At 44.8% G+C, this 11,245-nt stretch overlaps 1 protein-coding gene across 1 annotated transcript in view; it reads left to right on the forward strand.

Moving 5' to 3' along the window:
• The window catches only part of LOC138521534 (serine/threonine-protein kinase 17A-like), a 149,909-nt gene extending 142,232 nt beyond the window's left edge, over positions 1-7,677 (forward strand). Inside the window, exon 7 of the mRNA XM_069634437.1 lies at positions 2,238-7,677. Coding sequence (XP_069490538.1) covers positions 2,238-2,511 — 274 coding nt within the window. The 3' untranslated portion in view covers positions 2,512-7,677. The remainder of the gene's footprint in view (positions 1-2,237) is intronic.
• Positions 7,678-11,245: the final 3,568 nt, after the last annotated feature.

The following is an 11,245-nucleotide window of genomic DNA, read 5'->3' on the forward strand; positions in this document are numbered from 1 at the left end:
CCTGTGGTGTTCCCGAGGGGTTTAACCTATCCCGGGATGTTCAACCAATACCTGGCACCTCTCACCCACTATATTGTTGCTCTCTGCTCCAACTTTCAGTGCTATGTGGATGACACTCGGCTCGTTTTCAGGCTCCCCTCCACCACCTCTTCTCCTTCTCTCATCTCTGTCTGCTATCCCGGAGTGGTGTGCCACCAACAATCTCTGCCTTAATGCCAGTAAAACAGAGATTCTCCTCATCGGCACACCTGCACCATCCTTCCCTGTCACTCTCTGGCCGGCCTCCCTTGGCCCTCTTCCTGCTCCCACCTGTGAGGCTAAGAACCTCGGGTCATCTTCGACTCCACACACTCCTTTTCTCCTCACATCTCTGACGTCTCTAAGAAGTCAAACTATCAACTGCACCTCCTCAGCGGTATTCATCCTTTCCTCTCCTTCCCCCAGAAGCTCACTGTCTCTAGAGCTCTGGTTCTCTCTAGGCTGGACTACTGCAACAGCCTTGTTCTAAATCTGCCTACTTTCCACTCTCTGCAACACATCCAGAACAGGGCTGCGAGACTTGTCTTTGGCCTCAAGCCCAGGGATTGGATCCCTCCAACACTGAAATCTCTGCATTGGCTCCCAGTGGCTGCAAGGATTAAGTTTAAGACCCTCTGCATTGTCCACAAGACTTTCTGGGGCCTGGGTCCTCAATACCTCCAACTCTCTTTGTAAATTCCTTCCTACTCGAGCTCTTTGCTCTTCCACCTCCAACTCCCTCAGGGTCAGTCGCTTCACCAAGAAATGAGTTGGTTGTAGATCCTCTTTCTTCGGCTGGGGCCTCCCTCTGGACCAGCCTCCCCGAAACTCCAGGAGAACCATCTCCAGTTCCAGTAGCACCTCAAGACCGTTCTCTTTGCTTTTGCCTTCTCTCTCCCTCTCCCCTGCGGATTTCTTGTATGATACTGCTCTGCTCACCTGGCTACCCTCTGGTTACGGGGCCCAGGTCCCTACCCGGGCAGTTGCTCACCCACACTGCCTTCCGGCAACCCTTTCACTTGGATTTGTATCTGTAACCCTACAGTCCCCCTACCTGCATGTTTGGACACCTGCTGTCTGCATTTACCCTTGCACCTGCTGGCCACACTTCTATTTATGGTTTTGATCACATGTACAGCACTGCCTCCTCCCCTTTCCCCTGGCACTTTTCCCCCTCCCCCATCCCCTGCACTTGCGCAATGTCAATGTCACTTGGCCTATATCGTTGTCTCTGTCCTCCCTCTGTTTCCCCCCTTCCTTGCCTCGTCGTGCCTTGAAACACCTTTATTAAAATTGATTTATTAAGCGCCTTACACCAAAGCGCTGAATTGTCTAGACACGTTACAAATTTCATATCATATCATGACTTCCTTGTTTTCAGGACCATCATGCGCCCAAGATCAATTAAACTGCATCCTTGTGTGGGTCTGAATAGTCATCTGTCATTAGTGCTTATCAGCCTAATGTATTCTGCATGGGGCCTTCTATAATGAGGGATTATTATAGTCTTATTATTAGACCTCTTAGACTGTCATCACCTTGGGCCATAAGTATGGGGAAAAGTCCTTACCGCAACTGATAATGACCCTTCCTAGGTCTATAATGCTATTATCACATGGAGGTAGTAGCAATCCATGTTTTTTGGGGTTTTGTTTGTGAAGTAAAAAGTGAGTGAGTAAAGTAAATTTATAGTATTTAAATGAAATTGTGGTTGTCTTCATAAATTCAGCATTTGTATTGCAACTTGGTTGAACTGGAAGAGGTTTATCATGAGCATGCAGTAGGCATCATGTAAAGAGTAAACAGTTTCTCTATAAGAAAGTGAAAGCATTTTCCAATGTTTTAGCTTTCTCTTCCATGTATAAATAGCATGTTGCCGAAAAAAGTCCCCCCACAGAGAATTTTTGTTGAAAAAAAATCTTACTTGGAAATTGCATTGTTTCCCTCATCTTCTGAAGATTGAATGTTCAGAACGCATTCAATAAAAGTTATTGACTGCACTCTGAACATTCCCATTGGTTGAGAGGAGATCAATAACAGTCTCCATGTGCTAATGTATGATATTTTAAGACTTTGCCATTGGTGGCAAGATAAAGGATGACGCTATTTTTCTCCAACTAAAGTTAATGGGATGTGAAATTGTACACACTCCGTTGATGTGTCCTATAGATTGCTTCTCTGGGATAGCTTTTAACCAAACGTCATGTCTTCCTCTACAGGAAAAGGGCAAAAGCGGAACAGTGCCTCCGGCATCCTTGGCTCTGCTCTTCCACCGAATTGGCCAATCCACTCAAGGAAGCGGAGCATGAGCAGGAGGAGAGCAAAACTGCCGACACGGTGGCCTCCGACGAACTGGTGCTCATGGCATCTTACACTGTGCACTGCCCTTGCCGACAGCTGGAGAGCCTAGACAACCGTGAGACTGACCTGAAAGTGGTGAGAAGTCACCAGTTCACAGCGCTGCAGGAGATTCAACAAGAACTTGTCTGCTGAGAGCCGCTCCAAAAGTCTCTTGAGTCCTGTATCTCTCAGACCGAACCAAAGGTGGGCCAGACGTCTGACTTTGAAGCACTGCAGCATATGGACGCCTCGAAGAACAGTTCACAAGTTCCTCTCTGGCTTAGACACTCTGTTGCTTACAAGACTGCGGCCTAGTCAGGTTCTGCCGCGCTTTGGAGCCTTGTATTTGGGGAGCCTCTTTTGGCTTGTACCATTGGCAACTTTGCTCGATTTAGGGCCCTCCAGAACTGAGGAGGGAGTGTCTGGCAGGGTGGCCATTCTGCTGGCGAAGGGTGGTCAACCCTGCATATTAATCTGGCCTTCAAAAGGCTACAAAGGGAACGACAGTGCTTTGGATCTGAACTGCGTACGCCTGCCCGGACCACAAGGCCAGTGTTGTACCTGAACGATCAAAGGGTTTCTCAGTCCGAGCTTGACGACTGCTCTTCAAAACTTGACATGGTTTTTATTGCCTGTGTTAATGAACGACGAACGCTTTCGCTTATGAAATTTAGATATGAAGACAAAAGTTCATGTAAGGAGAGGGTGGGGGTAACTGCAGTAGGCCCAAGGCATTCTCTAAACAACGATAACCAGTAAAGCTTCAACCTTACAGGGACTACTCTCTCTGTTGGCCCATTGCAATTCTTCCGAAGAGATGCCTAGCGTCCTTTCGAAACCCATTCCAAAAGCTCTTAGTTGTAAATGTTGTACTTTGGGTTGTACCAAAAGGTGGTGGTTCTAGCCCAACACCCCTGCCACAGCCACTAGACCCGTTTCCACAATTCTCTGCACTTTCCAATTTTGAGGGTATAGGCCACAGGCACGTGCTCTTTCAAGTGCCATGATGCATCCTTTGCACCACCCCGGATCCCCGCAGGACCAGTTTTGGTCTTTGCGCATTCACCTGTGTATGTTTAACAGTGTTGTGTTTTCACCATCGGTTTATGCTCACCATTATTGTATGTTCACTCTTGGATTCCTCTCACTATTGCACGCCCATCTGAACCATTACAGGGATAGGGTAGCACTACTCTCACTGTAAATGATCCAATGTCTGGTACAGTTTTCATGCCTGTACATCTGGAATACCTTGTCCAATTTGTTATCGATCCACACCTGTGCCAACATGATTGTGGTTGGAGTTTGAGACCTAAAGGGGAGGTTTCTGCTTAGACTGGGTAGCTCTTGGTTCTAACATACCCACATCACATGTGTTCCAACACCGCTCATCAAAAATTGCAACATTTTTCTGGTGCTGGAACTAGAGATGTGTTCTCACGATGGCACGCAAAGGCCCAAGTTTCGCACATGGGTGCTTCACAAAGTTAGTAGTGCCAGTCTAAATGTGTAATTGAGATCCGCGAACAGAAGGAGCATTTGTTTCCTTTTCAGCACGAAGAAAGAATGTTTGTATTCGAGATGTCTGTGCCTGTGATGTTCATTTCATTGGAGCAAAGTATGTGTTTGCGAAAGACTAAGGTTTGACCTGTGTGTAGCTGGCATTCAACTTAAGCTGTCTCTTATCAATGGATATTGGTGCGCAGAAAACTCCAGCCCAAGAACAGGCAGGTTTTCGTATACCTTATGGCACAGACTGCTGAATTTACTGGTTTGGACTCAACCACTGTGTCCCCATGAGAGCCTCTTTCCTCTTGAGATCTCTTCCCCCCCCCTCCCCAGGTTTAGACAAGTAACCATTTAAAATGGAATAATGATTTTGTAGGAAAAATTATCCAGGGTGTCCTTGCCACAGGGGCCTTCTTGATGCCATCACTAGCATAGGACCAGCCTGGCGCAGAAGGGGCCATCTGACCTACTGAGGAGGAGATTCTGCGGAAGCCGATGCATAATGAAGTCCAGACAGGTTGATCTCCAGTGTCTTCCACAGACCTACTGCCTGGGCACTGCTCCGGGTGCAGGTTTTAAGCGGGGAGGATGTTAGACCATTTCAAGAAGAAGGCCCTCTCAAGAGCCAAAGCACAAGAATATGAAGGATTTCTATGCGCCCCCCGTGTCACTGAGATTCCAACTTCAATTTGGCCATGTGCTTGAGTTGGTTTCTTTAGGGGATCCACTAGCCCCGGGTCAGTAGATCTCTTCATACTCTGAAATATCAGCGCAGCTGCCTAAATCACGACTGGGACCAAAATCTTTCCTCTCCTGTGAATTGAAAGTGCCTTTCCATCAGTCATGCCAAACGGAACTTTTGGAACATTGTAGGGGAAATTCTATGAGGACGAACATGTGCAAAGATGAACTGTACATTTGGTGTAGTAGTGCGTACATGGGGCACAGGATATACTAAGGTATTTTTAGGAACCCACTTTGCAACCATGAGTCTGACGTAGTCACTTCTATGCTTTGTGACCCCTTTCAGAGATACTGGGTCTTGGTCTTCTAGTGCACTGAGGGAAAGAGTAGCTGTGCGGATTATGCAGTGCGCGTCCATCATGGAGTTCTGGTGTTCTGTGCGCGTCCATCATGGAGTTCCGGTGTTCTGTGCGCGTCCATCATGGAGTTACGGTGTTCTGTGCGCGTCCATCATGGAGTTCAGCTGTTCTGTGCGCGTGCATCATGGAGTTCAGCTGTTCTGTGCGCCTCCATGATGGAGTTCTGGTGTTCTGTGCAGCTTTCACTTTCAATAGCATCTCTCATTTTCTTTGTACGTTTCTAGTACACCTACATAAGCCACTATTTGTCATGTTTGTCAATGTGAATTCAAGAGTGTGCTCAGGGGAGCCTTCTACATGGCGAGATTGTTTTTTTTCATTCAAAAGGGGGTGCAGGGGTAGAAGAGAAACCAAGGTCCCCAAAGTTTGGCTTCGAGAGCTGCACCCGTTAACTTAATTCATTTGTTGGGTGCTTGGGCGTATACAGTGTTAATAACGAAAAATACATAGACATTTTTAACAAAAGTATATGCAGGGGTTTTGGGGCGTTAATAGAGCGGGGGCTTGGGCAGGGACCCCCTCATGTTAAAAAAACAAAAAAAAAACAAAATTGAAATGTTTTCGTTATTTGTGTGTCACTAAAAATGTATTTCATTTTTTATGGTGTCGTTACAAATACATAAAACCGGGCTTGGGTTAAAAAAAATTAAAAACTGCCTGAAAATGTGGTTATGTTGAATCCAAACAGTATTTCATAATTGATAAATAGCATTATTAATTTGGGGTTTCTGTAGAAACGTTTTCTCATGCCAACAGTGAGAGAGACTATCTTTTTGGCCCATGAAATCTGCGTTGCGCTCCCCCTTTTATTTAAAGGGTGAAATAAAGAGCAATTCAATTCTTGCCACACCAGGTGTTTCCAATTCCCTGTCACGGCCTGGAGGTCTGATTACGTTCCGTTTACCCTCTCACACTCGCATAAGGTGCCTAGTCCCACAACCGTTCTCACTGGCAGAAGATACCCATGACCTGTTTCTAAAGGTAGTGCTAGTTTCCTGGTTTCCATTCTGGTGCCATTTTGAACATGCCACTTACTTTCCCTCCTATCCACTGTTGTCCTAGGCAAGCTGTCACAAGCTTTCTGTCATTGGCCACTCTCGGACATTCGGCGAATGGAAACCAGGCAATGCAAAAGACGCTTGTAAAAGAAACCTAGAGATTATTTCAAGGGCCACCTTCTCCATTCGTCACTTTTCAATACTATGGAAAACATAAGTGCCACTTCCTAGAAAGTTCATTAATTGAAAGGATCCAATGCTGAGGTGGAAGCTTGCCTCTTTTGATCTCTCGCTTTCACCCAATTTCCTCTTTTTATGGCTCAGCATTCTTTTGTTAAAGGTGCCCTTCACTGGTTATATATGCTGTGTGCACAAGATCTAATTCAATTTTGAAAACCTTTTCTCAAAGGAAATTGTCCTGAAGAGTGGACGGGCCAGACGTGATTACAGGATCAAGCCTATTGAAACCAATTTTAATTAATTTACATACATGTCTTACTTAATGCAGATGCTGCAATTCCTGGAATAGCGAAGTGCATAGTTGTGTTGCAGTTGGGAGTTGGGTGGCATCATGGATTGTGGGCTCCAAGACAATCCTTCATTGGTATTGCTACTATGAAAAATCTCCATCTTGAAGGTATAGTCCTGTGTATTAAGCTAGTCACTCTTGATCCTGATGGACACACCTGCTGCAAGTACTGTAATCAAATAATGTGCACATAGCCCGTTGTGGGAACTGAAATAGAAAATGGCGATCAGACCATCAAAAATATAACCATTTGATGTCAAATGTAGATCATGTGCGAATGTCAAAGAAAACCCTTAAAGTGCCACATGGAAAACCAATCAGATAGTTATGAACTTGTACGTAGCCCAGAGATGCCCTGTGGGTTGACTGGGATGAACATGCTGAAAATCTGAGAATGCGGCTTAGTTCCCACATGTAAATCCCACTACTGCCACCATGTATGGCCTCACTCCACCAGTAGAACTCTGGCAATTAGAATCCTAAGTTTAAGGCAGGGCAGTCGTTTGTGGATTGACATACTTGCTTCAAACATTGCAGGGAGGAACGGTTGCCTTAGATCTAAACGACATCAAAGTGGGGTCTGTCAAGTCGCTCAATCTCAAGATATAGATTAACTAGTTTGTGGGCGCCAAACACACCTCTCTAAAGCATTCTGGAAACTGCATCCTTTCTTTCCTAATACCACTGAGTGAGCAGGTGAATGATAATCCTTTAACACATTTGCAAATGGAACTGAACAAAAATGTCACACTTTGGTTGGGGGGACATAAATATTTGTTTAAAGGTATGGGATGTTACTTTTCTTGCATTAAAGTAAGGACACTCTTGCTGAAATATGGGCAATCAGCACTCTTCTACATGAGTAAATCTTGGGTAAGACCACAGTGCATTATGGGAAGGGAAATGTGATTTGCAAAACACCACAATGAGATATGCACCTTTACTCTGGGCAAGGCCTGAAAAGTAAAGAAAACCATATTAAAAATGCAATAAATAGTTTTAAGATGTTTTCCTGTCCGTTTTGATGGTGCAGTTTGTATAAATAGGTAAATTAAATGTTTTATTCCTGTGCAATTGTATTGTAAAATGTTTTTTTTTCTTCTGAACTGGTAGCTCTCTGATTGTTACTCTGCTACTCCATATTTTGTTTTTTTAAATAATAAAATATTATATATTTGCACATGGTCTGACTCCTTGAAGTTGCTTGCTGGCTTTCTGGTTGATCTTGCGGAAGGACCTCTGTGTTCAGTTTTGTTGGTATGGGACTGGACACAACAAATGGGGTTTTAGCATGAAATATTGGTATCATTGTAATGGTAATATATTATTACTAGTGTGAAAGCTAGTGTGCCTGGGCCAAAGTGCGTGAGGAGAGACATTTTCAGTCTTAAGTATTTCTAAGGCAACAGCTCCCTCTGACAGCAGGCAAAGCAGACAGTCTCTTCTGTGCATGACTTCATCAGACAAAGATACATATGGCCTTTTATTATATTGTATGATCGTCTTGTATATATAAAATGCTAAGGATATCTTGGAAATGCGAACTGTACATACGCCCTGTCACACCCCAAAGGGATCAACAGATGACTGAGCCCAAGTTCTAAATATCACAGGTGTTCATTGAAAAACAGACGCTTAAGGGTTCAGTAATATCTGAAGCTACTGGACAGGAATACAACAAAGCAATGTATAACAGTCTACGCCTTTAGATTGCATCGTGTTGGAGTGGAACAGTCACTCGCAGTCCTTGTTTTTTTTTTTTTTTCAAGTGCCCCAGACCGCTTTTTTGGCACACGTAGATCCTTGATTGTCTCTCATGAATATTGCTCTGGCCCTTTTAAGAGATACTGATGCCACCACCTCTGGAAGACCCAAGACCTCAGATATAGTCCAGGCCACTAGACTCTACAACATACATTGCAGAGGCCCTAAATGATAGGGTTGCACATAACCCTATTTTAGGCTAAGACATCCCTGGGTACTACCCCTCCACCCGCCATCCCACCCTACTCCACCAAGCTACAAGCTGCCTAGTACCCTAATGTCCTCACCCTCCTTCTCCTGCCTTGCAATCCTGCTCCCCGGTTCACAGTGCACTCCACCCCTGTTTCTCTTGCACAAGATCTGAGGTCTGCAGCTTTGCATTCTCAAACTGGCTGCCCTCATCCCTCTCTTTCTCTGTTCCTCTCTCAGCCCATGTGTTTTTCTCCTCCTCCTGATTACTACTACTCCAGCTCTATCACCTCCTCTGCCCCCTCCCCTCTCCACCAGTGGACTCTCATTTGGCTCCCCACACTGCTTTGCTCCTCCTTCATTTCTTTTGGTCCTCTCTAGTTCTCCCTTTCTCCACTGACCTCTTCTCTTTCTCCTGCACCTCCTCTCCTCCTCTTATTGTCCCCTCCTCCTCACTGCTTCTCTCCTTCGCCACCATTTGCTCTCCTCTTCTTCCTCCCCAACACTCACTGCCTCTCTTCTCAGACTCCTGACTCCCACACTTGGTTACCACTACCCTCTTTTATCCTCCTCTGTTCCCTCTGAACTCATAGACCTAGAGTCCTTTAAGGCGAGGTAGCAATACTTATAGGTGGGTTGGGATGCAGAAGTTACTCAAACATCAATAATCAAAATGCCTCAGGAAGTTGGCAAAACTGCGTTCTGTTTTATTTTCAATTATGTAAAACGGAGTAGGACGGTTACCAGTCATTTGGTCGAAAACCAAATGGTCGAATGACCATTTGATCGAAGTAAAATGGTCGGAAAAAAAAGGTTGAAATGTTTTTTTTTTTTTTAAATGGGGGGGTTCCCCCCCAACCCCCCTTTTTCTTTATTAAAAATATTTTTTAAGCAACAAAAAATATATAAATAAATAAAAAAAATTTGACCTTTTTTTTCCAACCATTTTGATTCGATCAAATGGTCTTTCGACCATTTATTTTCGACCATTTGACTGGACACCAGTAGGACATCATCCGACGTCACACAGCACGATTTCAACACATGTCAGAAAAAACAGTTCTTTTATAACAAAAACTTGTCATTGCTGATGTCATACTCTGTTGCAAATAACAAAAACCTATGAGTAACAGTGGTTGGCTTACAGGGAACATCTAAGTATACGTTTTATATAGCTGGAGGTTATGATTGGGGATCTAAAGTCAGGTGGTCAACTAAGCCATCCCAAATAAATAGTCATCAACATCGTCACTAAATGCACAAAGATTAATTGGTTACACAAACTATAGGGCTCTTTATTACGCTGTCCTCTGATTGGTTTTGCACTCTTATACCCTCTGGAATATTCCACACACTAGCAGCATGCAGGAAACCTTTCCAGGTGCATGGAGGTTTGGCGTGGTCTTACCTCCCCACCAATTAGCCCAACATCCATCATCACTCCTACAGTCTGCCAGTCAATTAAGGCGTTGAACTTGGCCTTGCGGAAGCTGCTTGCACCTGAGAAATAAAGGGACTGCGGCATCGTTCTGTCTTCTGGATTCGGTGTAAATTGACCTAAGCTATTTAGATCTCATCCATGAGACTAGAGACCACTCTTTTGAGCCTCTTTCTGCATTTAATTCTATTAAATGATGAACAATTGACGCCTTCAGTGTTTTTTCATTCTGCTTCAAACAGGATTTTGTTCTTTTCTCATGTTCACTGTAGCCTTTTTGACAGGCGCCCAACTCACTGTGGCCTCGTCTTCTCGGTGCTGGGCCAGACAAGCCTTTCTCGAAATTCACCTTGCCATCAGTAATTTCCAACTACGCCACACACTGAAATCACTTCAGACCCTTGCCAAAATGCATCATGGAATATCCAGGTTCTGTACATTCCTATATGTATACATTGGCACATCTCTGCAAACCTATACGCTACCTAGCCAGCCTTATGATTACTTTTCCCTAAATAGCGTTACTGCATCTGTACAAGTGTAAACTGTTTTACATATTCTTCAACGTTTCTGTAGCATGAGCATCTTCATCTCGAGCCCGAAATGTTTCTCATCTTTACCATCTTTAATTTAGCTCTTAGTGATTGTTCTTTCACCTTGTTCGTCTTTTCTGGGTGCGCCAGTTCTCACTTCGCATGACGTCATCAGTCTCTTTCCGTTTTCAAATGCCCATTTCTTCTGGCTCTCCAACCAGGCAGGCACAATTTCTTTGTGCATTGATATAGGGTTTTCGTAATGGATACCTTGTCTCAAAGATTCTTTGCGGTATTGGCATTCTTACTGGAACTGCATGTGTCACCATTTCCGGTTCCCAACATATAGGCAACATGGGCGGCAGAGCTTTTGATGGGGGTGCTTGACTCCACCTCTACACTCCCCTCGTCCCACCCCCTCTGGCTGATTCATCGACCACTCTCTCATCACTCTTCACATCAAGACATCCTCGTCTGAAGAAATGCTTCTTTGGGACCCATATCTTTGACTCCTTTCAGAAATCCAGCTGATTTCCCATGCTCATCCACACTCCAGGTCCCACAAGGCTTTCTGGGGCCTGGGTCCAAAATACCTTCAACTATCCCTCCGTTAATACCTCCCCTCTCTAGCCCTTCACTGCTCTACTTCTAACTCCCTCAGGGTCAGTCGTTTTATCAAAGAAATTAGCTGGGGGTAGATCTGTCTTTGGCTGGGGCCTCCCTTTGGAACAGCCTCCCTGCCAACCTGAAACTTGAGGAGAACCATCTCCGGTTCCGGGAGCACCTCAAGACCTTCCTCTTCGCTTCTGCCTTTGCCCATCTTC

The sequence above is a fragment of the Ambystoma mexicanum genome, chromosome 13 (genome assembly GCF_040938575.1).
Source record: "Ambystoma mexicanum isolate Mex_15411 chromosome 13, UKY_AmexF1_1, whole genome shotgun sequence".
In the NCBI taxonomy this organism is placed as follows: domain Eukaryota; kingdom Metazoa; phylum Chordata; class Amphibia; order Caudata; family Ambystomatidae; genus Ambystoma; species Ambystoma mexicanum.